The sequence below is a fragment of the Gossypium hirsutum genome, chromosome D01 (genome assembly GCF_007990345.1).
Source record: "Gossypium hirsutum isolate 1008001.06 chromosome D01, Gossypium_hirsutum_v2.1, whole genome shotgun sequence".
Taxonomy (NCBI): domain Eukaryota; kingdom Viridiplantae; phylum Streptophyta; class Magnoliopsida; order Malvales; family Malvaceae; genus Gossypium; species Gossypium hirsutum.
Window position 1 is genome coordinate 39,032,193 of NC_053437.1, and position 21,631 is coordinate 39,053,823.

Below are 21,631 nucleotides of genomic sequence, written 5' to 3' on the forward strand. Positions count from 1 at the left end.
GTAATAAAGAAATGGAAACAAAAGAAAAAAAAAATGTGTGTGTAGTGTTTGTTCCCCCCATTGCCGTGAGCTCAAGAGAAGAAAGGAGAAAAGTTTGTGTTCATCCTTTCTCACCTCCATTCTAGCCTAAATTAGAAAGAAAAAAACAAAGAAAAAATTTCTCATCCTTTGGTTCATCCTTGGCCAAAAATTTTAAGGAGGAAAGAAGAAGGTGAAGAGATTCGGCCATGCATGTAGCTAGGCTAAGGTATGTTTGATGATGTTTCATGAGATGCATGCATGATTTAGTGGTTAGCTTGAGTTCTACCTAGCCCATGGTCTAAATCTTGCTATGTGATGGAAATGGCACTCGACCATGGATGCATCATTCTTGGTTGATGTTTGATGTTGTGGTGATGAGGTATGAGGATGAGTTAAGATTCGGCCTAGGTGGAGGTTGTGTTAATGCCATTGCATGCAAAATATGAAGCTTGTTAATGATGCATGTGATGATGGCTTGATGATTCTTGAACCTCCTTTTTAGCATTTTTGTGTGAGCACATATGTGCATTGGTTGCTAAAGGGAGAAGAATCGGCTAGCAAGATGTGTGCTAAGGCCGAATGTAACTTTGCATGTTGATGAGCAATGCATGTGTTAAATCGATGAAAAGGGGGAGGATGCTTTACTAGTGGGTATATGTGTGTATTAAATGTTGAAATCGACCCCAAAAATGGACATGCATATTCGGCCAAGGGGAAAGAAATTAGCTAATATGTTGTGTTGATGCATGATTTTTGCATGTATGAGACTTTAATGTCTAATGTATGAATATGGGCTAAGTGCCTTGTGTTCATCTTTTGATGCCTAAATGATGAAATCAATTTATTTGTTTGATTAAGCTCAAGAGCAAAGGGGAAATAAATCCGATAAAGGGAAGGAAAAAGTGGTCGAATAGTTAGCGGGATCGTTCGACAACACCCGAGGTAAGTTCTTGAGTAAGAGAGCTTAAATTTCGACGTGATTAAATCATGCTCTATGTGTGGCTATTGAGCCGAATGTGCAAGGACAATATGTGCCTTGTGTTTGAGTTTCGTAAACGAAAATGAAATATGAATGTGCATGATTAATTGAATGCTGTCCGGGCTAAGTCCCGAAGGCTTTGTGCTAAGTGAATATATCCGGATTAAGATCCGAAGGCCTTTGTGCGAGATACTAAATCCGGGTTAAGTCCCGAAGGCATTCGTGCGAGTTATTAAATCCGGGTTAAGTCCCGAAGGCATTCGTGCGAGTTGTTAAATCCGGGTTATGTCCCGAAGGCATTGTGTGAGTTACTAAAACCGGGCTATGTCCCGAAGGCATTTGAACGAGGAGCTATATCCGGTTAAATCCCGAAGGTACGTGATTTGGTAATGAATGAGCTTGCTGTAAAATTCCAGCGAATACTCGAAAAACATCCCAATATGGGGATATGTTACGTATGTGTTGAATTTAATCGAGCCCTTACAAATAAATGTTCGCTCAGTTGATAAACGAGCTACCGGCCTTCGGCCAAGTTAGTTTATTGTGTATGTACATAATGGTTGTTAATGTTGTGAAGCAAGTTTGATATCGGTAAATTGCGTATTATGAAATATTCCGTTTAGCCAAATGTGTGCTATTATTTGTGCATGCTGGAATTCCTTGCTCAAACTTACTAAGCATAAATTGCTTACTCGTTACATTGCTCCTCTGTTTTATAGATTTTTGGTTCTCCAGCTATCGGACTCGGGATCTTGAAGTCGAAGTCGCCCACACTATCAAAGGCTCTTTTGGGTACTATTTTGGTTGAATCTTGATATGGCATGTATAGGACTACCCATTGTTGTTTTTTCGAGTACTTTATGAAATGTATAAGTGTTCAGCCATGCGAAAATGGCTTGTAGAAGTGAAGTATGGCATTAGACCATTCGTGTTTATGAATGTATAGATGGTTTCATGATGTAACTATAGTTGGAATGGAAGTGTTGAGCAAATGATCAGCCACTGGAATGGCTAAGTATGATCATATGTGGGCTTATGTATGACAAGGCCCTAGTTGGTCCATGAAACCCCAAATTAGGTAAGGTTTACTTTGAAAACAGAAGCTGATAGCAGCAGTGGTGTGGATTGGAAAAATCACAAGAATTCGTAGAAGTAGAATTAAATAGTGAATAAATTATGTAATCGAACCTTGATGAATCTACTTTCATATGGAAGTAACGAAACAATAATAGGAACAGTACAGTAAGAGATATTCGGGTTCTTGTGGAACAGGGCCAGAACAGTTTCTGGATTCCCTGTTCCGACTTTGGAAATTCACTATAAATTGACCAGAGATAATTAGGGGTCATACCATATATGTATGGATTCCTCTCTGAGTCTAGTTTCCATAGAAACAAACGGCATCAGTATTGAAGCTCTGTGCGGAGAGATATCCCAGTCGTAAGGGGTAAAGGTCAGTGTAGTCGACCCCTGTAACTTGGGAGACTTTGACTAATAAACTGTACTAATTGGCCCGACCAAAAATTCTAGAAAAAAATACATAGGTGGGGACATGAGTCTAGTTTCAGGGAAAAATCACAAAACTGATTTTCGAGTTGTGAAACTCAAGATATGATTTTTGAAGCGACTAGTACTCAGACTGGGCAGTGTCTGGAAAAATTTTTTTTTCAAAGTTTGTTAACATCTCGTGTCCGACTCCGGTGTCGGTCTCGGGTTCGGGGTGTTACATAGTTCCTGAGTGGAAATGGGACCAAGTTACCATGGATTTTGTAGCAGGGTTGCCATTGACACCGAAAAAGAAAGATGCAGTATAGGTTGTGATTGATAAGTTAACGAAGTCAGCTCATTTTATTCCGGTTCGTCTGGATTATTCACTTGACAAGTTGGCTGAATTGTATGTTTCAGAGATAGTCAGACTACATGGGGTACCGTTATCGATTTTCTCAGACAGAGATCCGAGATTTACTTCGCGGTTTTGGAAGAAATTGCAAGAAGCTTTGGGTACAAAGTTGAACTTCAGTACAGCTTTCCATCCTCAGACCGATGGTCAGTCAGCTACTTGAAGATATGCTCAGATTTTGTGTTTTAGAATTTCAAGGCAGTTATGAGAAATATTTGTCGTTGGTAGAGTTTGCCTATAATAATAGTTATCAGTCGAGTTTGAAGATGGCTCCTTATGAAGCTTTGTATGGACGTAAGTGTCGTATGCCTTTGTATTGGACAGAGCTTAAGGAAAATCAAATTTACGGGGTTGATTTAGTCAAAGAAACGAAAGAGAAAGTAAAAGTTATCAGAGATTGTTTAAAAGCAGCTTCAGACAGACAGAAGTCTTATGCAAATTTAAAAAGAAAAGAGATCGAGTATCAAGTTGGTGACAAAGTGTTTTTGAAAGTATCCCCGTGGAAGAAAATTTTCAGATTTGGCAAGAAAGGCAAACTAAATCCACGTTTCATTAGACCGTTCGAGGTGACTGAAAGAATTGGGCCCTTAGCATATCGATTAACTTTGCCAACTGAGTTAGAGAAGATTCATAATGTATTCCATGTGTCTATGCTACGTCGTTACCATTCCGATCCGTCACATGTGATCTCACCGACAGAGGTTGAGATTCAGCCATACATGACTTATGTTGAAGAACCGGTAAAAATTCTAGATAGAGAGATTAAGCAACTAAGGAACAAGAGTATTGCACTTATGAAAGTGTTATGGAATAGGCATGGGGTTGATGAGGCTACATGGGAGCCCGAAGAGGCTATGCGAAAACAATACCCAAATCTCTTCACAGGTAAATTTTTCGGGGACGAAAATCCCTAAAGGGGGAGAAATGTAACATCCTGATTTTGGGCCTAGTTGGAATAGTGGTTTCGGGACCACAAATTCGATGAGAAAAAATTTATTTTTACAATATTTTTATGGCCTACAATTGCACGAAATGATTTCAGGAAAATTTCGTTCAAAAATTTTGACGCTTGGGCACTCAATTTAGTCAAAAGGACTAAATTGTAAAAAGTGCAAAAGTTGAGTTCTACATGTTAGAGGTGTCCAATTGTTATGAAATTTTAAATTGGAGGTCTTTACATGGTAATTAGACAATTGGTTAAGTTATGGTCAAAAATGGACATGAGATAAGTGAAATAGGAAATTTTTAAGTTAGGGGCATTTTGGTAATTTGGTAATTAAAATGAATTAAAAGGGAAGAAAATGGCAAATTGTGGTCATCTTCTGCATTTGGCCGAAATTAGCAAGGGGGAAGCCATAGTTAGGGTTTTCAAGCTTCCAAGCTCCATAGTAAGTGATTCCAAGCCCCGTTTTTAATGTTCTTTACGTTTTTGAAGCTCCGGTAACTTGATTTAGCTTATTCTAGCAATAATTTAACCTAGGGTTCATATTTGGAAAAATACCCATAGTTGAAGTGTGTTTATTTTGATGTTTTATGGTAGAATATGAAGCTTTGAATTATGTTAAACAACTTTTGCTAAGCAATTTTAAGTGAAAACGAGTAAAACGACATAATCGGTAAAAATACCTAATGTTCATAAGTAAGTGTTAGAGTGAGAATTTGATGTTACCATAGAAGGGAAAAATGTTCAGCATGTCATAAACCATAATAATAAGGGATGAAGTTTAACTTCTGAGCTTTGAGGCAAAAGTGTAATAATGCAAAAGTTTAGGGACAAAACTGTAATTTTTCTAAAGTTCGAGTCAAGAATTTTTTTGATGAATGTTAGTATTAAATAAGATAAATTTGCTATTATAGATCAAGAAGAATGAAATCCGGAGTTAGACCGAGGAAAGAAAAAGGTTGAAGACTAAGTTGATAGATTTGGCCATATTTTGTACCGAGGTAAGTTTACGGTAAATAAATGTAATATTTTAATAATTATTATTAATGTTGTTCTTTTCCAGCAATTATGTATTTATTTCATGAATTTATTTAATGTTGACTCAAGTATGAAATGACATAGAATCAGTGTTAAAAAGTCCCGTTGAAACATAAGGAATGTATCGGATACAAATGTCATGACATTTGGGTAAAGAGGTCTCATGTAAGACCAGGTCTGGGACATGGCGTTGGTACCCAGATAAGAGGTCCCAAGTAAGACCATGTCTGGGACATGGCGTTGACACCGAGATAAGAGGTCTCATGTAAGACCATGTCTGGGACATGGCTTTGGCACCAAGATGAAAGGTCCCCCGTAAGACCATGTTTGGGACATGGCATGGGCACGATATGAGAACTCCCATGTAAAACCATATCTGGGATATGGCATTGGCAGTACAGAAAACATCCCATGTAAGACCATATATGGGACATGGCTTTGGCATGTTATTATCAGAAAAGAGACCCAAGTACCCTTATTATTCTAATATGGCTCAACGGGCTAGTAAACAAACTATGTTCCATGAAAGTTCAAGTAAAAGCATAAATAGAAAATTCAGGTGAGTTATAAGAGTTATGAACATATTATGTTATCAATTGAGAACCAACATTTCAGCAAGAGAAGAGAAAGTTATAATCATGAGTTATCTAAGTAAACAAGTAAGTGAACGAGTAAGAGATTAAGTAAAAAGGAAATTAGAGATCATGACACTTGAGTATATTTATTTGTGTTAAATGTTGTTATTTATTTGCTTGAAAACTTACTAAGCTTTATGCTTACTTCTTTTATAGTATTGCAAAGCTAATTCGGGGATCTTAAAGACGTTGGAGAGCACTCACACTATCAACAACAACAACTCGGTATTTTATGATGATCAATGTTTGAGCTATGGCATGTATAGGGACTTAGTCATTTTGAATGCATGTCCTTATGATATTGCTAAAGGATGATGTGTAAATATGTGATAATGGTTAGCTATTAAAATGGCTAAGTAAGAATATGTTTTGTATTATGAATGCCTAGGTGATAGTTTATACCTAGAAATTATGAAAGAGTAAAAATTTGCAATGAAACAGTTTTGGGATAGCAGCAGTGACGTGACTTTGAAAAATCACCAAGGATAGTATAAAATGAATTAGAGAGTGAACGATATATAGAATTAAAGCTTACCGAGTATATTTTCATATAAAAATAATAGTGAGGGTAAAAAAAAATTTATATTCTGAGATATTTGAATTTTGGTTAGACAAGGTCAGAATGGTTTTTGGAGTCCCCTGTTCTGACTTTAGAAAATTATTAAAAATTGTATAAAAATAATTATGAGTTATAGTTTATATTTATAGATTCCTTAGTGAGTATATTTTCTATAGAAATAAGTGAGAACACCATATGAAAATAATTTGATGAGAAAATTTATTTTTAGTGAATAAAGGTTAGAACCGTTAGGAAATGAAACAGGGGAGAATTTAATGAATAAACTGTACTAATTGGCTAAACCAAAAATTCTGAAAATTTTATGGTAAGATAATATATGAGTCTAGTTTCAGGGAAAATTTACAGATCTAAATTTTGAGTTCCGTAACTCGAGTTATAGTTAAATTAGTGACTTCTGTGCAGGTGCATAGCATTGTGGTGAACAGTGAAATAAATTTTAAAAGCAAATTTTTATGCCCCGAACTAATAAGTTAAGTCAAGTAAGGCCCCATGCTCAATTCCGGCAACGGTCTCGGGTAAGGGGTGTTACACTATCCCTATCATCAGCTATAATGATTTGATTTTGAGCAAGGTTTGCTCTGTTTCCTTGATTCGGATTTTCGAAGTTCATCTTTTCAGTACTTCTCTGACTTGCTTGCCTTTTACGCTGTCGAAAAGTTTGTTCAATCTCATAAACACTTGTAATAATCACAGAAAAATTAACTAAGTTAAAATTTGAACAGAAAAATAAACCAAAATGCAAAACTAACAACTTCATAAATAATGACTTTTTCTGAAAACACAGTCCTCGGCAACGGCGCCAAAAACTTGGAACGACGGAAATGTGTAAGTGTACCCAATCGCAACCAGTAATAAAGTGACAAGTAAATGTCGAGTTATCGTGCCCACAGGGACTGTGAAAAGAATTATTTATGAATGTTATTTAAAACACTTTGGTGAAGAAAAATATTTTGTTTGAAGAGGGTGATTAAAAACTAAGATTTTAAAGTAAGTGAGCTAAATAAATAAATCTCAAATGCACGATTTCAAAATACGATTTTAATCAAGATGTCATAATTGTGTTAGATTAATTACATTTCTTAACTTAGAATTATTAAGCTCATGTTTATATTGTTATGAATAAGTTCACGGCAACTCGGTAATTTGCTAACTTATGAACATACTCACCTACCAAAATTCATTTATCTCTTAACTATATTTCTATGTCAATTCAATCGATTAAACAAATCTTAATAGGCAAATATGTTATTGCACATACATACTTATTAAATCGAAATAATCTCTTGTACATATCTCTATGTCAATTCAAACAATTAACTCGATTTAATGAGCACATAAAAGACTATGTGAGGTAACAAAGTATCATTACCTTGAAACAGTTTAATCACAATAATCTTGCAAGTTATGCAAGGCAAATGTATCGTCAAATACCGTTGCTAATCTAACCCTCAGCTACCTTAGATGATTAAACATGCACTGATTAAGTATTGTGTCCATTACTTACAATTTCAATCCGTTTAAATAATTAATTCATTAGTTACCTAACAATTGTAATGCAAGAATAACTTAGTCATGATTTTACTTAATCAAGCATCTTACCGAGGCCTATAACAACATAAACACAATTTCAATAATTTTAACGAACAAAATGAAATCAACCTAACACGAATTAAATTCAAGCTAAATTGATTAAATTAACCATTCCAACAACATAAATATTCATAGATATGTTCAGCATAACAACAATAAAAATTAAAGAGATAGGAAGAAAGAATCAAATCTGGTGTTTTTCCGTGGCTTGACTAGTTGTTCCGTTCTTCCTTCTCCATTGTCCTCATCGACAAAGGCTTCTTTGAACACTTAATTGCTGCTCCAAATAGATGATGAATGCCCCTTTCCCAAGAGGAGAAATCGGCAAGAAAGAAAGAGAATTTTGGAATGGAAAAGAATGGAGAAAGTGGAGAGAAGAGAGGAAAGATATGAATGCTTGAGGTGTGTTTTTCAAATGACCAGCCTAAGGGGGTTTTTATAGCTGAGGATGGCTGCTAAAAATAGATAAAATTATCAGCCAAAGAGCCCTCCCTTGGCCGGCCACACATGTGGAAAGGTTGATAGTTTCAACTTTCCTAATTTAGGCTTGGGGGCAAATCTATAAAGCCACCAATTGTGGAGGGGTTTGAATGCAACTTGAACAAGTCTTCAAGGGCCTCTTTGCAAGCTTAAATAATCAACTAATAAGTTTATTTGGGTCAGATCTTGGGACAGTTTTTGGGCTGTCCATTTCTTGGTCGATTCAGTTCACTCGGTTTAGTTCAACTAGACCACTTTTTTCATAATTAATTAATAATAATTTATTAACCCAAATTAAATTGGATATAAATTAAAATTAATTATATTATGAATTAATACATATAATTTTGGATCGTCTTAGGCTAAAATTTAGTTCGCCTCGATACTTCAAATTGCTTCTCAGTTTTGTGCTTCTAGCAGTGTCTGCTGAGCCATTTTTCACCCTTTGTGCAAATCTATCGAAAATAACAAAAATTCATCAAAATTAATTATAAAATTAACTAAAATTCAACATGTTCATATTTTAAGTGTACTTTAATTATTTTTTAAAAATTAATTATTTTTTCGACAAGAATTTTATCGAAACTGTATGATTTTAAGTTAAAAAGGGTATGTAAAAATGTTTAAATTTCCCTGGTTCCACACGGCCGTGTGTCCCTACTTGGATTGTCCACACGGTCTGAGACACGGGTGTTTGTCTCAACTGTGTGAGTCACATGGCCTGGCCACACGGTTGTGTGACCCCTGTAGTAAAAAATTTGTAACTTTTTCCTAGGCTTTCCAAATGATTTCAAATTGGTCCTAAAATGTTTCTAAGGTATTTTTAGGGCCTTAAAGGCTAGATTTTGGAATGATACACTTGAAAATGATTCAATTATAGTATGTTTATGATTATATATGTAATGTATGTTAAATGTTCCAATTGTTCAGTAATACTCCGTAACCCCACTTCAGCGATAGACACGGGTTAGGGGTGTTTCACATGTGACCCACTCAAGACTATGTGACAAGAAAATTAGCCTAGTTTCTAAAGCGGCACACGTCCGTGTGAACCGCCAGTGTACGGCACACGTTCTTGTGGTTCAAAAACCACCCCCAAATCTACTATAGAAACACGTAAATCCACAAAATAGGTACCCCCGATTACATATGTTTAAGAGAATGCACCTGAAAGGCAATTCCAAAGTACTAACGATCAACCGACATGCCTCAATTATACCAATATGAAACTTGATTACAAAAGGAAACACACAAAACCTAATAGGAAATTGGTTAAAACAAAATAAACACAACTAAGAGGAACACTAATCAATACCAAAACAACACACTGACGCTTCTCCCACTCGAATCTGAATTGAATGAAGATGAAAAAGGCACACAAACCTCCAACGAGACGGAAAGCAACAATGGTATTGGAACAACAAAAAAAGAAAAATTGAAGAGCAAGGGAGAAGAAATAAAGGACGTTGGAAAAGAAAGAATACTGATAACCAAAAAGTAAAACTCAAAAATTGGGGGAAAATGACAGAAAACTAACGTGAGGAGAAGTGGGAACGTAAGAAAAATTTTAAGTTTATTTTTTCAAAAATAAATTAAATTAAAATAGACAAAATAATAATTAACAAAATCCTATCAGGTTTTCCAGAATTGGAACAAAAATAATTTCCCCTAAGCGCATATGAGGGCTCAAACACAAGACCTAAGAGTAAGCTAACACCTTACCACTGAACCAATAAGCTCATTTTATCTTTAGAACACAAGATTAAACCTAAACATCTAACGGTGACCTCTGACTAAACTTGCAAACCTTAATCCTTCTAACCCCAATTTCAAGGTGTGACAATGACCCCTTTAAATAGGCTAAGATTAGAAATCTAAGCACACTAAAATATCTCTGGAACAATTAGAATCTAATTGGGAGAAGAAGTCCTGCTTAAAGTCTAAAATGCGACTGTTAAATAAGAGAACACGTCGTGATGTCGCAATGTCCCATTCGCCTCATCATGACGTCGTCCATCGCTTGTCCCAACGAGCCGACGCTCCTCGTCCCAACGTCGGGCATGTTTTGGCCCTTCTTTGGTTGCTCGTCGATTATCATCTAAGGTACCTGCAATGTGTCCGATAAATACGAGGCACACCTCACTATTTCGATGTTGGTAGAGCTCTTAGAGTTAAAATTTATATATATCATAGCAAAACCAACGTGAAATACAACTTATTTTAAAAAGATGTGGAGACTCTAGTCATGTTGTTTACTTGCCCTATCAGTGGATGGAGCAACTTCTAAAATTGTATAACAATGCCTTGTATCAACTTAGAGATAACCAACATGACTGGTTGGAATTGCCAAGAAATCAGTGTCTTTCTGCAGAAGATACGGTGTTATCCCTTCAAACACATGTGAGTACATTCAAGTGTCAGGGTTTGAGTAGAACTAATCGTAGGAAAAGCAGCCGACAATGGAGTTTAGAGCTACACTCCAAGCTATGCCATGCAATGAGTAGGTTTCCTCAATAAAAGCTGGAAATTTTTCTTTTTCTTTTGTTCTTTCTAATACACTGCCATTATGAATAATTTTTTCCCCAATTTGATTAATGTTTCAAATAATCCATATGGAGATGAAGATGATGAGTCGGAGGAAAGCAAGGATGAAAATCATTATGGCTTTACGACTCCCGAGTCCTTTGGCTATTTTCAAGCTTGTGTTTTGCTTTGATTCTTTCAAAACGGTGTTATATATTGATTGTAATTTCCCACCATGTAGTGTGTTAGTGACATCGGAAAATCTTTGGTTGTTAGTATTCTGTTAAGGGAGATAAGCTTTCTCAGGTTTAAATGGAACCATGAAATGTTTTTTCATATAAGAATCATATAAGTTCTTGCCCGTAATGCCAACTTTCTACATAAAATGTTTTTTCGATTCTAAATTTGTTGTCTATTTTGCTTTTATTTCCCAATTTTAGGTTTCACGATCAGGTGGGTTATGAGTTAATTCTTTAGTTAAATTCGGTTATTAATTATGCACTATGCATCATTTGTAAATTTAATTCTTATATGTTAATTTGATATTTTTTATCTTTATATTTTTTAAAATTTAAAATTTTAATCCTCACCAAATAATAACTTTTAAATTCATTAAGTTATATTATTTTCAAATTTTGATACATCAAGTAATGCCACTAAGTTATATTATTCAAATTTTGATACATAAGCAATGCTATTTCCATACAAGCAATACAATTTTCATAAAAGTAATACAAAAAGTCCAATAATAAATTTAATGACAGTGAATTGTATTAAAATTGAAATTTTAAAATTTAAAAAACGCAATAACAAAATTTAACTGATACCATTCAATCATTATATTTTTTTTCTCAAGTGGAAGAGTATTTTACATGTAACAGTAATTTGGCATGCGAATTTGTTATTTTAAATTGATTTACCTTTTCTTATTACTACATTGGATAAATTGGACGAAAATTATTAACAACGTAAAGACTAATTTCAGTTTTTAAAGACTAATTTGCCAAATTTCATATTAGAGACCTAAGTCCTTTCCCTCCAATTTTTTATATCTAGTAGATATAAACCAACCATACTAAAGAACAAATTAGAAGTATGGATGCGGGGGGATGCGGGGGGATTCGGATTATAAATTCCAGCAAGCGAAACCATCATCCCATCTAAAATTTGAAAAACAAACTATGAATGAAAATCTTTATCGAAGCTAACCCCTTTACAAATCAGTTTTCTTTACCACAAAAATTGATATTCACCACAACTACTCAGTTTCCTGCTTACTTTTGGAGTCCATGAAAGAGGAGGTGAGGCTCAGTTCTACCAAGGCCCCAGTTGCCGCCGTACCATCTTTTTCAAAAGTCCGGAAAGAAATTGATCCATTCCTGGAATTCCTCTCAGGGCTACTTACAAGATGGTTCTGATTACCGATAAGAGAAACAGCAGCATCATTCTGATCATCACTTCTACCTTCCACATCAAGAAGATTCCCCAGGGCTATACAATCCACAACTGGACAGCATATAAGCATGCAGATACAGACCCCAACACAACATAGAAGGACAACAAAAGCTGAGAAAGCAAGAACTTCAAAAACAAATTGCTCTGGTTTAGATAATACAGACAAACCAAGTAAAAGAACCCTTAATGGAAGGAAACTTGAAACCGACAAAATTAATGTGTAAACTCTCTTCTGCAAACCCTTGTTGATAACTAAATTCAAAATCCGCCTTCCAAGCCAAAACAAATAGACACTCATCACGGTGGCAAAAACCCCAAGAAGAATAGTATTCAGTAAAGGGTAAGTGCAAAGAGCAATGCTATCAGAATTTTCCATCACTCGAGTGGCTGTTCTAGTGAAATACGGTGGCAATTCCCTCCTTTCCTTGTGTAACTCTGGTCCAATCAAAATAAGAATGAGCTGAAGAACAGACAACGGGAAGCAGTAGAGAAGAACATAGCCTGCAGTTTTTCCGTTCCATTTTCTGCTTAGAATTCCAGTGTCTATATTTTGTAAAGGAGCACGAAGAAGAAACACAAGAGTGAGGAAAAGACAAGGTTCTGCAAAACCTAAATTTGAGACAATGTAACATTTGCAGATGTTTTCTTGCCATTTCAAGTTGAGTGCATTCAACACTCTTCCTTGTCGTCTTAGAAAATTTAGCCTTGTAATTTCACCAAAACCCCACCAGATAGCGAACAAAATGAATGTTATTCGGATGATCCAAGGACCAGTGAAATAACTGAGCTGAATAAATCCTTGTCTAAGAACACGTGAATGTAAGTAAAATGAGTATCCGATGCACACTAAACCAAGAAGAATCAACAGAGCAACAAGACAAATCGTCAACACACCGAATGTTTCGGCAGAATATCTCGTTAGGGGCATTACCCGAAACACAGATTCCACGCATGCTCTCTGCCAGCATGGATACAAAGGATCCTCTGATAGTGTACAAGCTACCTTCAGAGAATTATTTTCGGAATCTATTACTGAATTAACACTGGATGATACTAAGATTAAATATGAGAAGATGACCAAGCAGGCATTGTCAATAGAACTTCCTTATTTCTTTCCAGTCCACCGGATCCATGTATGTCTAGCATTAACTGATCCAAGACTTGCAAAATTCACATTTATACTATTGTTTCAGCCACTAACCTTTAAGCTTTAGCTCAACTTTAATTATTTGGTACAACAACCTGTGGAACAAGGGGAGAAACCAATTAATTGCCAAAAACTAAAGGACGAAGAAAAAAAAACCATAGCATGTGCATAAGGTATGACAAAATCCACCACTTTCAGCACATATTTTCCTCAAAGAAAAAGAGAAAATGTTCTAGAATTTCAGGTTCTAGATACTTATCATAAAAACAAAATAAGGAACATTTAGATTCATGACCACAGAGCAAATCGGTGAGAGAAATATGCACAATCACCTATATAATACACAACATTCTCAAAAGGGACTTCACATGTGCTGGATGTAAACCTTAACATAGTCAATCGTATAGTAGTATATATGTGAACAGAATATTAAAATTCATTACCCAGCACAAGCAGCACACATGTCAAGTTGCCTAGTCTGGTTCAAACTCACCCAAGCTAGTACCACATAGATCAAAATCTATGACACTCATGCATACACACACACACACGCATATATAAGCATTCAGGAAATATCATCATTTAAAGTTAGTGAGGAAAAACAAGCATTCACCCCATGCACCTCACTAGTAATGTCTTAGTTCACTAGGAAAATATTTACATGTCATCTTAATTAAACATTTGAGACAACAACAAGAGACACAAGAAATGCCTTAAGTTTCAACAACAAAAGGAATCCTTTGGTAACAGTGCATGTTTACCAGAGGAGTATGCAAATATTGGGTAAGATCATACACATTTAAGTAAATAGTTTCTGTGCAAATAAAATAACTTTAAGTTCATAAAAGATTAATAAATCAAAATCAGCACTTTAGTCCATTTAGAGAATGATATAAAAATCACTTTCTGATAATTGGCAACTGACCAGAAAATACTATAATAGATAACTTAAGAAGCATATATTCAATTAAAAATCCAAATTGGTCGTAAGCAAAAAAGGTGACAAACAACTCCATAAGCATGATTAACTAATAATACCTAAAATAGCTCCATAATATCAAGCAATAACCCTATTTAACACAATGCCCGCAATATGCTTGCATATGCCCTTACCATATATCACTAACTTACTAAGGACATTATAGTCAGACTGTCTAATGAATGATTTCAACACTAACACCTTACCTTAAACTTATATCAAAGTCCCTTCGAATATAAAACCATAATGAGACCTGTAACTTTGTTTCTTATAGTCACAAAGAAAGACGTAACATAAATTGCATAAAACCTCACCAATCCAAACAACTTACCCAGTTTCTTCAAATTAGCAGTCAATCATACAAGTATGGTTTCCCCTAAATTTTGATAGCATTGACAAGCGATAAATTGCAAAATCTATAAAATTATTTTCGTTTATATTTCCTTCGAAAGAAAAAACAATTATAGCTTCCGCTAACCAATACTTCAAATCTGAGAAGTTTGCAAAAATAATGAAAAAATAAACGATTTAATCTCAAATTCCTAACGTTAATTGTCAACACCAGTGCATACAGCACAAAATTGCCGCTAAATTTTCTCGAAAAAGTACAAAAACAAACAATTTCAATAATACTACAAAATAAAAAGAATCCAAAAAAGCAAACCGAAATGAATAAAATACAGATCAAAGAAGAACCTACCAAGGGGAGAATCTTGATCCGGCGAGAGTAAGAGACGAAACGGAGAACCGAAAGAACAAGAAGAAGAAGAAGAAACCTTAAAACTGATTGCAGAGTAGAAACGAAGATGTAGGGAGAGAGAGAAAGAAAGAAAGGAAGAGGAGGAAAAAAGAGAGAAAAAAGTTAACGCAGTTAAGGGGAATAGCCAATAGGCGAGTGGGACTTTGTTGGTGACAGCCTGTCTCCAGCTGTATCCTCCGGACCTCTTGCTTCGGAGTTCCTCAAAGCGTTAGCCTCGTGCGTTTCTCGGACCTACGTGGCTTTTGCCTCCCCTTCTTTTAATCGGCCCCTTACCTTTTCCTAAACCTCTATCGGTGGTATCGATACATATTGATATTCATCTTTTTGATATATTGTTTTATAGGTATTGCTATTTTAAAAAGTAATTTATATGTATATAAGAAATTTTTACAAATATCATAGAATTAGATTATATAAATTTTAAATTTAAAAATTCATCAATTATATAAGGGATGATATAATTTTTTACCCTTGAACTTGATAACTAAGTTCACTTTAGCACATGAATTTGGTAACTAAGTACATTTTGGTCCCTGAACTTGAACTTCATCACGATTTGATAATGTGGTTAGTGTTCTTGGAATATAATTGGATTGGCCAATCAACCAATTAGATCGAGAACCAACTAGTATACTGGTCTAAACAAAAGGATTGAGTCGATTGAATAGAAAATTGTTCTAACCAGTAAAAATCGAGATCTGACACAAAAACTAGTAGTTGAACCCATTTAATTTTTTTTTAAATTATGAATTTTTAAATGCTTATTTAATTATTGTTGGTCTAGCAGTTGAATCAATCAAACCAATTGAATTGGGAACCAATGGTTTGGCCAATTCAATGATTGGTCTGATTCTTAGAACATTGTATGTAATACTCTAAAATTGTACCATCACCTAAAAATTTATATAATTTTTTTAATTTTCGAGTGATGATGTGACACAATCTCAAAGTATCATATCATCAAGTTCATAGGCCAAAATGAATCTAGTGGTCAAGTTCAAATATTAATTATTTTCAATCAACTTCACAAATACAATCCATTTGTAACACCCCTCACCCGTCCCGATGGTCGATACGAATGTGAGACACTAATGGGACATTTTTGGAGCAAAATCTTGCCAGGGTCTCTAATTCAAGCAGTCTAAGAATCATGTGTATTTCTATTATGCACTCGACAGATCATATTAAACTTATTACCAAATTGTCAGTAATTTGGTCACAACTTATCAAATAACTACTTGGGACTCACATCACATGTAACACATTACACCCGACTCGATCATTAGGTCTGAGATACAAGATATCACATTCATCGCCGGAGCGAATACGATTAATTTTATTCAACTTTAAACCATTATCAAACGAACATTAATCACAATAGCCAACCATTTACAAGATTTATACGAGCTTACAAAAGCTCCAAGAACTAAAATATTAAAGTCTCTTTCTAAAGTCATACAACTCATTCATATTCATTTCAGCCTCCCCTAGGACTCGTTTCCAATTTATTCACATAGAAATTCACGTATTTCCTTTATCATTATACACATATATATATGCACAATTGATGCCATAACATTATATTATTTCATTTCGATATCTTTTATCATGTTGTAAACTCATACCAATTTCACATAACTCATTTCATTACATTTCAATCCAATATATATTCACATCAAATACCAGAATCACAATTTAATTCATCATCAACACACAATATCTCATGATAAACATGTCTTATGAATCATCTTAAATATGAACAAATAACTAGTTAGGAATATATCTTATTAACATGTCATTTCCCAAATTGAATCGTTGAATTCGTCACAATTCCATACCAACCTTCCAGACTTATAAATCTAGTTTACAAACTTCTTTCACATTAACAATTCTTTTCATAATCATTATAAATTTTTACATATTAAATCTCTATTAACTTGACTCAGACACAAATGGATACACAAATCCAACCAATACCCTAATTTGAAACCCGATGCCTCATTGGACAATTTTTGAAGAAAATAGATTGTGCCCAGTGCTCATCAATATGACCGAAGTAAAAAATGTGCCCAACACTCATCGACATGTAGTCAAAGTAACCATTTGGCACCCAATGCCTCATTAGAACGTCCGAAGTAATTAGTTTGCGCCTAGCGCTCATTGGTATAACTGAAGTAAATATTACGCCCAACACTCATCGACACGTAGTTGAGTAACCATTTGACACCTAGTGCCTCATCGGAACGTCTGAAGTAATTAGTTTGCACCTAGCGCTCATCGGTATAACCAAAGTAAAAATTGTGCCTAGCATCGAGACGTAGTCGAAGTAACCATTTGGCAGCTAGTGCCTCATCGGAATGTCTGAAGTAATTAGTTTGTGTCTAGCGCTCATCGATATAACCGAAGTAAATGTTGTGCCTAGTACTCATCGGAACGTCCGAAGTAAAAATTGTATAGCACTCATCGACACATAGTTGAAATAACTCCGCCCAAGCAATTAATTGGGTAATCATTTATCCAATTCCCTTATAAGTTCAATTCTCATTCTATTGATCTCAATATTATCAATTCATCACTCATGATATCATTTTATACTTAATATAACATACCTGTTTCAATTCCAAACCAATTTCACCATTTCATTTAGTTTTAATATTTTCACTTTTATTCAATTTAATCATCTATCTCAATAATCAATTAAATTCAAACCAATATGATTCGATCAATCATAATCAACTATTAATTCATTTATAGTTCTTCTGTTATTCCTCCTCCTCCTCCTCCTCCTCCTCCTCCTCTCCATTCCACTTCCTTTATTTACGAGTATTTGTAAAATAATCTTTAGCCTTAGTATGACATGCTTTTTATGTAACATGAATTATCCTTTCACTATTTATACATACACTTTTAACAAAGTTGTCTTCTTGAGTAGTATTCACTAAATTATTTATATCCAGACCTACAGAATTCGAAATTAAGATACTCTTTTTGTTTTTGAAACTAGACTCAATGAAATTTTTACCATAAACGTTTCAGAATTTATTTCAAAATAGATTAATACCAGTTTTATTTAAACCTCCTGATAGGGGGTTGTGCGCGAACCAAGATCGAGTTGTCAAGTCACGGGAAAAGTCCTACGAAAACTATAAACACTTGGGCTGAAATGGAAACAGAAAGCAGAAAATTAAACTTAAAAGACCAAGAAAACCAAATTGAAATAGAATGATACTTGGGCGGTAAGAAAGGATGAATAAAGAATGTTTCTTGATGCCAAAGAATGTTGCAAAACAGATCCTTGAAGCTTGGAATGGCTGGAAACGCAACAAGAACAATTAAACCAAGTTAATCAACAATTTGACACAAACAAAAATAATTAAAAAAGAAAAAACAGCAAAAAAAGATGGATAAAGTCCTAAGAAGCCTTGAAATCAAGAAAGATTTCACAACTCCCTTCAAACGGCTCTAATCTTCCCTCTAATGTAAAAACACGGCAAGAAGAAGGTTGAAGATGGCTCCCACAATCAAAAAGATTGTTAAAACTACTTCTAAAGAAAACTCAAGAAAGAATTCTTGGAGAAACTCAAAGAGAGTTTTCACTCTACAAAAAAAATCTGAATTCAATATCTCCTCAAAGGTGGCTGGCCAAGCCATATATATAGGCCTCCTAACTACTTTCCTATCCCTACTAGGAAAACTAAAAAAAAGCCCTAATTGTTGCCTTTCAAGGGAATTTCGTCCAAGGCCTTTAAATGGGCCTCTTAGGCTGAATTCTTACATAGAAATTTATTCATAAAGTCTAAAAATTAAAACTAAGTATTTAAATAATTAAAATTTTACAAATTGGGCCACTTTGACAATTTGGCCTGATTTTTAGTTAAGTCTAATTTAAACTTCTTGGTTGGGCTTGGAACATCTTATTGGGTCGTATCTTCAAGAACTTGGGCTTATAATCTGTTCTCTCCCGAAATTGTTTCGTTGATGCTCGTAACTGAGACCCAATGCGCTTTAGCTGCAAGATTTAGTTTCTTGGACCAAGATTTCCAAGATTTGAAATCTTGATTTTCTTGATTCTTGAAATCGCTCAAAACAACAAAATTGAACCAAGATTTGGTTTCTTGATTTTCTTGAAAACAAGAAAGTGAATCTTGATTTTCTTTTTCCTTTGTATATGCATCTAAGGCCTTGCTAATGAAGTCTTGAATGGTTCCATTTAGTTTCATACAAATTTGCCTGGCATTTGACCTTGTTATTGGGCCTTGTGGTAATTTGAGCCCATCACGTTCTTGAGCTTGAGTTGGGCCTTTGTGACTTGTATCACCTCCCTTATTCTGCTACTAGGCAGCTTCAACTCTTTTTCACTAAAATCTCATATTATGTTGTCATTTGTTTCCTTTGAAAATAGACTCATTAAGATTTCAGGCATATAAATATCATCTCCTAAACATTTTTGTACAATTTATAATGATTTTTCAAAGTTAGAAAAAGAAAACTCAAAATCATTTTGATATTGTCTCATAAAAGGTATTATATCTCATAATATAAAATTTCATTGCTTTCACCATTGCTTTTATGTAAAACTAGACTCAATAATATTTAATTTCATATTTTATTAAACCTCTAAATCGATTCCTACAATTTTTGGTAAATTTTCAAAGTCGTACTACCACTGCTATCCATAAAGTGTTTAGTGAAACATTTTACTCTTCCATGATTTGATTAAGTTTTTCTCATTTCATTATATAACATACTACATTTCAACCAAATTCAATATCAAAACATATAACCATCAAGTTACACAAATTCTTATTTCTGTTCAAATTAGTCCTCTAGTTCGATAATCAATCTCAAACTTAACATTTTAATCTCAAATAATCATTTTCAATTTACCTTGGTGTCATACTTTGCAAAACAAAATAAATATGTAACGAATATAATGATTCAATTTATAGAAATATAAATATAACATGAATTAACTTAGTAAGTTCCATATGAACTTACCTGACAAAAATAGCGACACACAAAACGCCAAGGACTAATTCGCCAAAATTTGAATTTTCCTCAACTATCCCCTAATTAGCTCAAATCTCGATCTATACAATAATTTATTTCAATTTATCAATTTCAAACATATCCTAAACAACCTATTATAATTATATATTAATTCAATTTTTTTTTCAATATTTTTTTGCATTTTATTTAATTTATTCCTTAAAACCGAAATGATTATATTTTTCAAATTTGAGCACCAATTTTTTTAAAATATTTTGAATACATCCTATTAAAAAAATTATGGAAAAGTCATACCAAATTTGAAATATTTACACTTTGGTCCCTATGTTCAAAACTAACAATTAAACTTTACAAATTAGTTTTTTTTATTTTACAAATCTAAGCTTAAGAGTTAACCATTTAACACCAAAACTTCAAATAACATCCTAAAATTTTAATAATAACAAAATTTACAATGTGGGTCAACTAACTTATAGTGTAATGGCCCAAATTTAAGGTTATCGGAACAGTGGTTTCGGGACCACAAATCTGATGAGGAAAATTATGTTTTTCTTATATTTTTATAGTCTAAAATTTCACAAAATGATTTCGTGAAAATTTCATTCGAAAATTTCGACGTTTGAGCACTCAATTTAGTCAAAAGGACTAAATTGTAAAAAGTGCAAAAGTTGAGTTCTACATGTTAGAGGTGTCCAATTGTTATGAAACTTTAAATTGGAGGTACTTATATGGTAATTAGACCATTGGTTAAGTTGGTAGACAAAAATGGACTTGAGATAAGTGAAATAGAAAATTTTTAAGTTAGGGGCAATTTGGTAATCTAGTAATAAAAAGAATTAAAAGGGAAAAAGATGGCAAAAATCATCATCTTCTTCATTAGGACGAAATCAGCAAGGGGGGAAGCCATAGTTAGGGTTTTCAAGCTTCCAAGCTCCATAGTAAGTGATCCCAAGCCCCATTTTTAATGTTCTTTACGTTTTTGAGATCCCGGTAGCTTAATTTAGCTTATTCTAGCAATAATTTAACCTAGGGTTTATATTTTGAAAAATACGCATAGGTGAAAAGTGTTTATTTTGATGTTTTATGATAGAATATGAAGCTAGAAATTATGTTAAACAACTTTTGCTAAGCGATTTTAAGTGAAAACGAGTAAAACGACATAATCGATAAAAATACCTAATGTTCTTAAGTACATGTTAGAGTGGGAATTTGATGTTGCCATAGAAGGGAAAAATGTTCAGCATGTCATAAAACATAATAATAAGGGATGAAGTTTAATTTCCGAGCCTTGGGGAAAAATGTAATTATGCAAAAGTTTAGGGGCAAAATCGTAATTTTAAAAAAGTTAGAGTCGAGGGCTGTTTTGATAAAGGTGAGTATTAAATGAGTTAAATTTTCTATTTTAGATCAAGAAGAATGCAACTCGAGGTTAGACAAAGGGAAGAATAAAGTTGAAGACTAAGTTGGTGAATTGGGCTATAGTTGATACCGAGGTAAGTTTACGGTAAATAAATACAATATTTTAATAATTATTGTTAATATTTCTATTTTCCAGCAATTATGCATTTATTTTATGAATTTATTTAATGTT

The 21,631-nt window shown here is 34.0% G+C and overlaps 1 protein-coding gene across 1 annotated transcript; it reads right to left on the reverse strand.

The window, feature by feature from the left end:
• Window positions 1-11,799: 11,799 nt before the first annotated feature.
• LOC107922357 (uncharacterized) lies at window positions 11,800-15,306 on the reverse strand. The gene is made up of 2 exons (XM_016852354.2): window positions 14,971-15,306; window positions 11,800-13,386 (listed from the first exon to the last, which is right to left on the reverse strand). The coding sequence occupies exon 2, from the start codon at window positions 13,070-13,072 to the stop codon at window positions 11,948-11,950; it is 1,125 nt and encodes a 374-aa protein (XP_016707843.1). The 5' UTR covers window positions 13,073-13,386; window positions 14,971-15,306; the 3' UTR covers window positions 11,800-11,947.
• Window positions 15,307-21,631: the final 6,325 nt, after the last annotated feature.

Excerpts from the sequence above, each read along its gene's own strand:
- LOC107922357 (XM_016852354.2), bottom strand. The coding sequence starts at position 13,072 with ATGCCCCTAACGAGATATTCTGCCGAAACATTCGGTGTGTTGACGATT.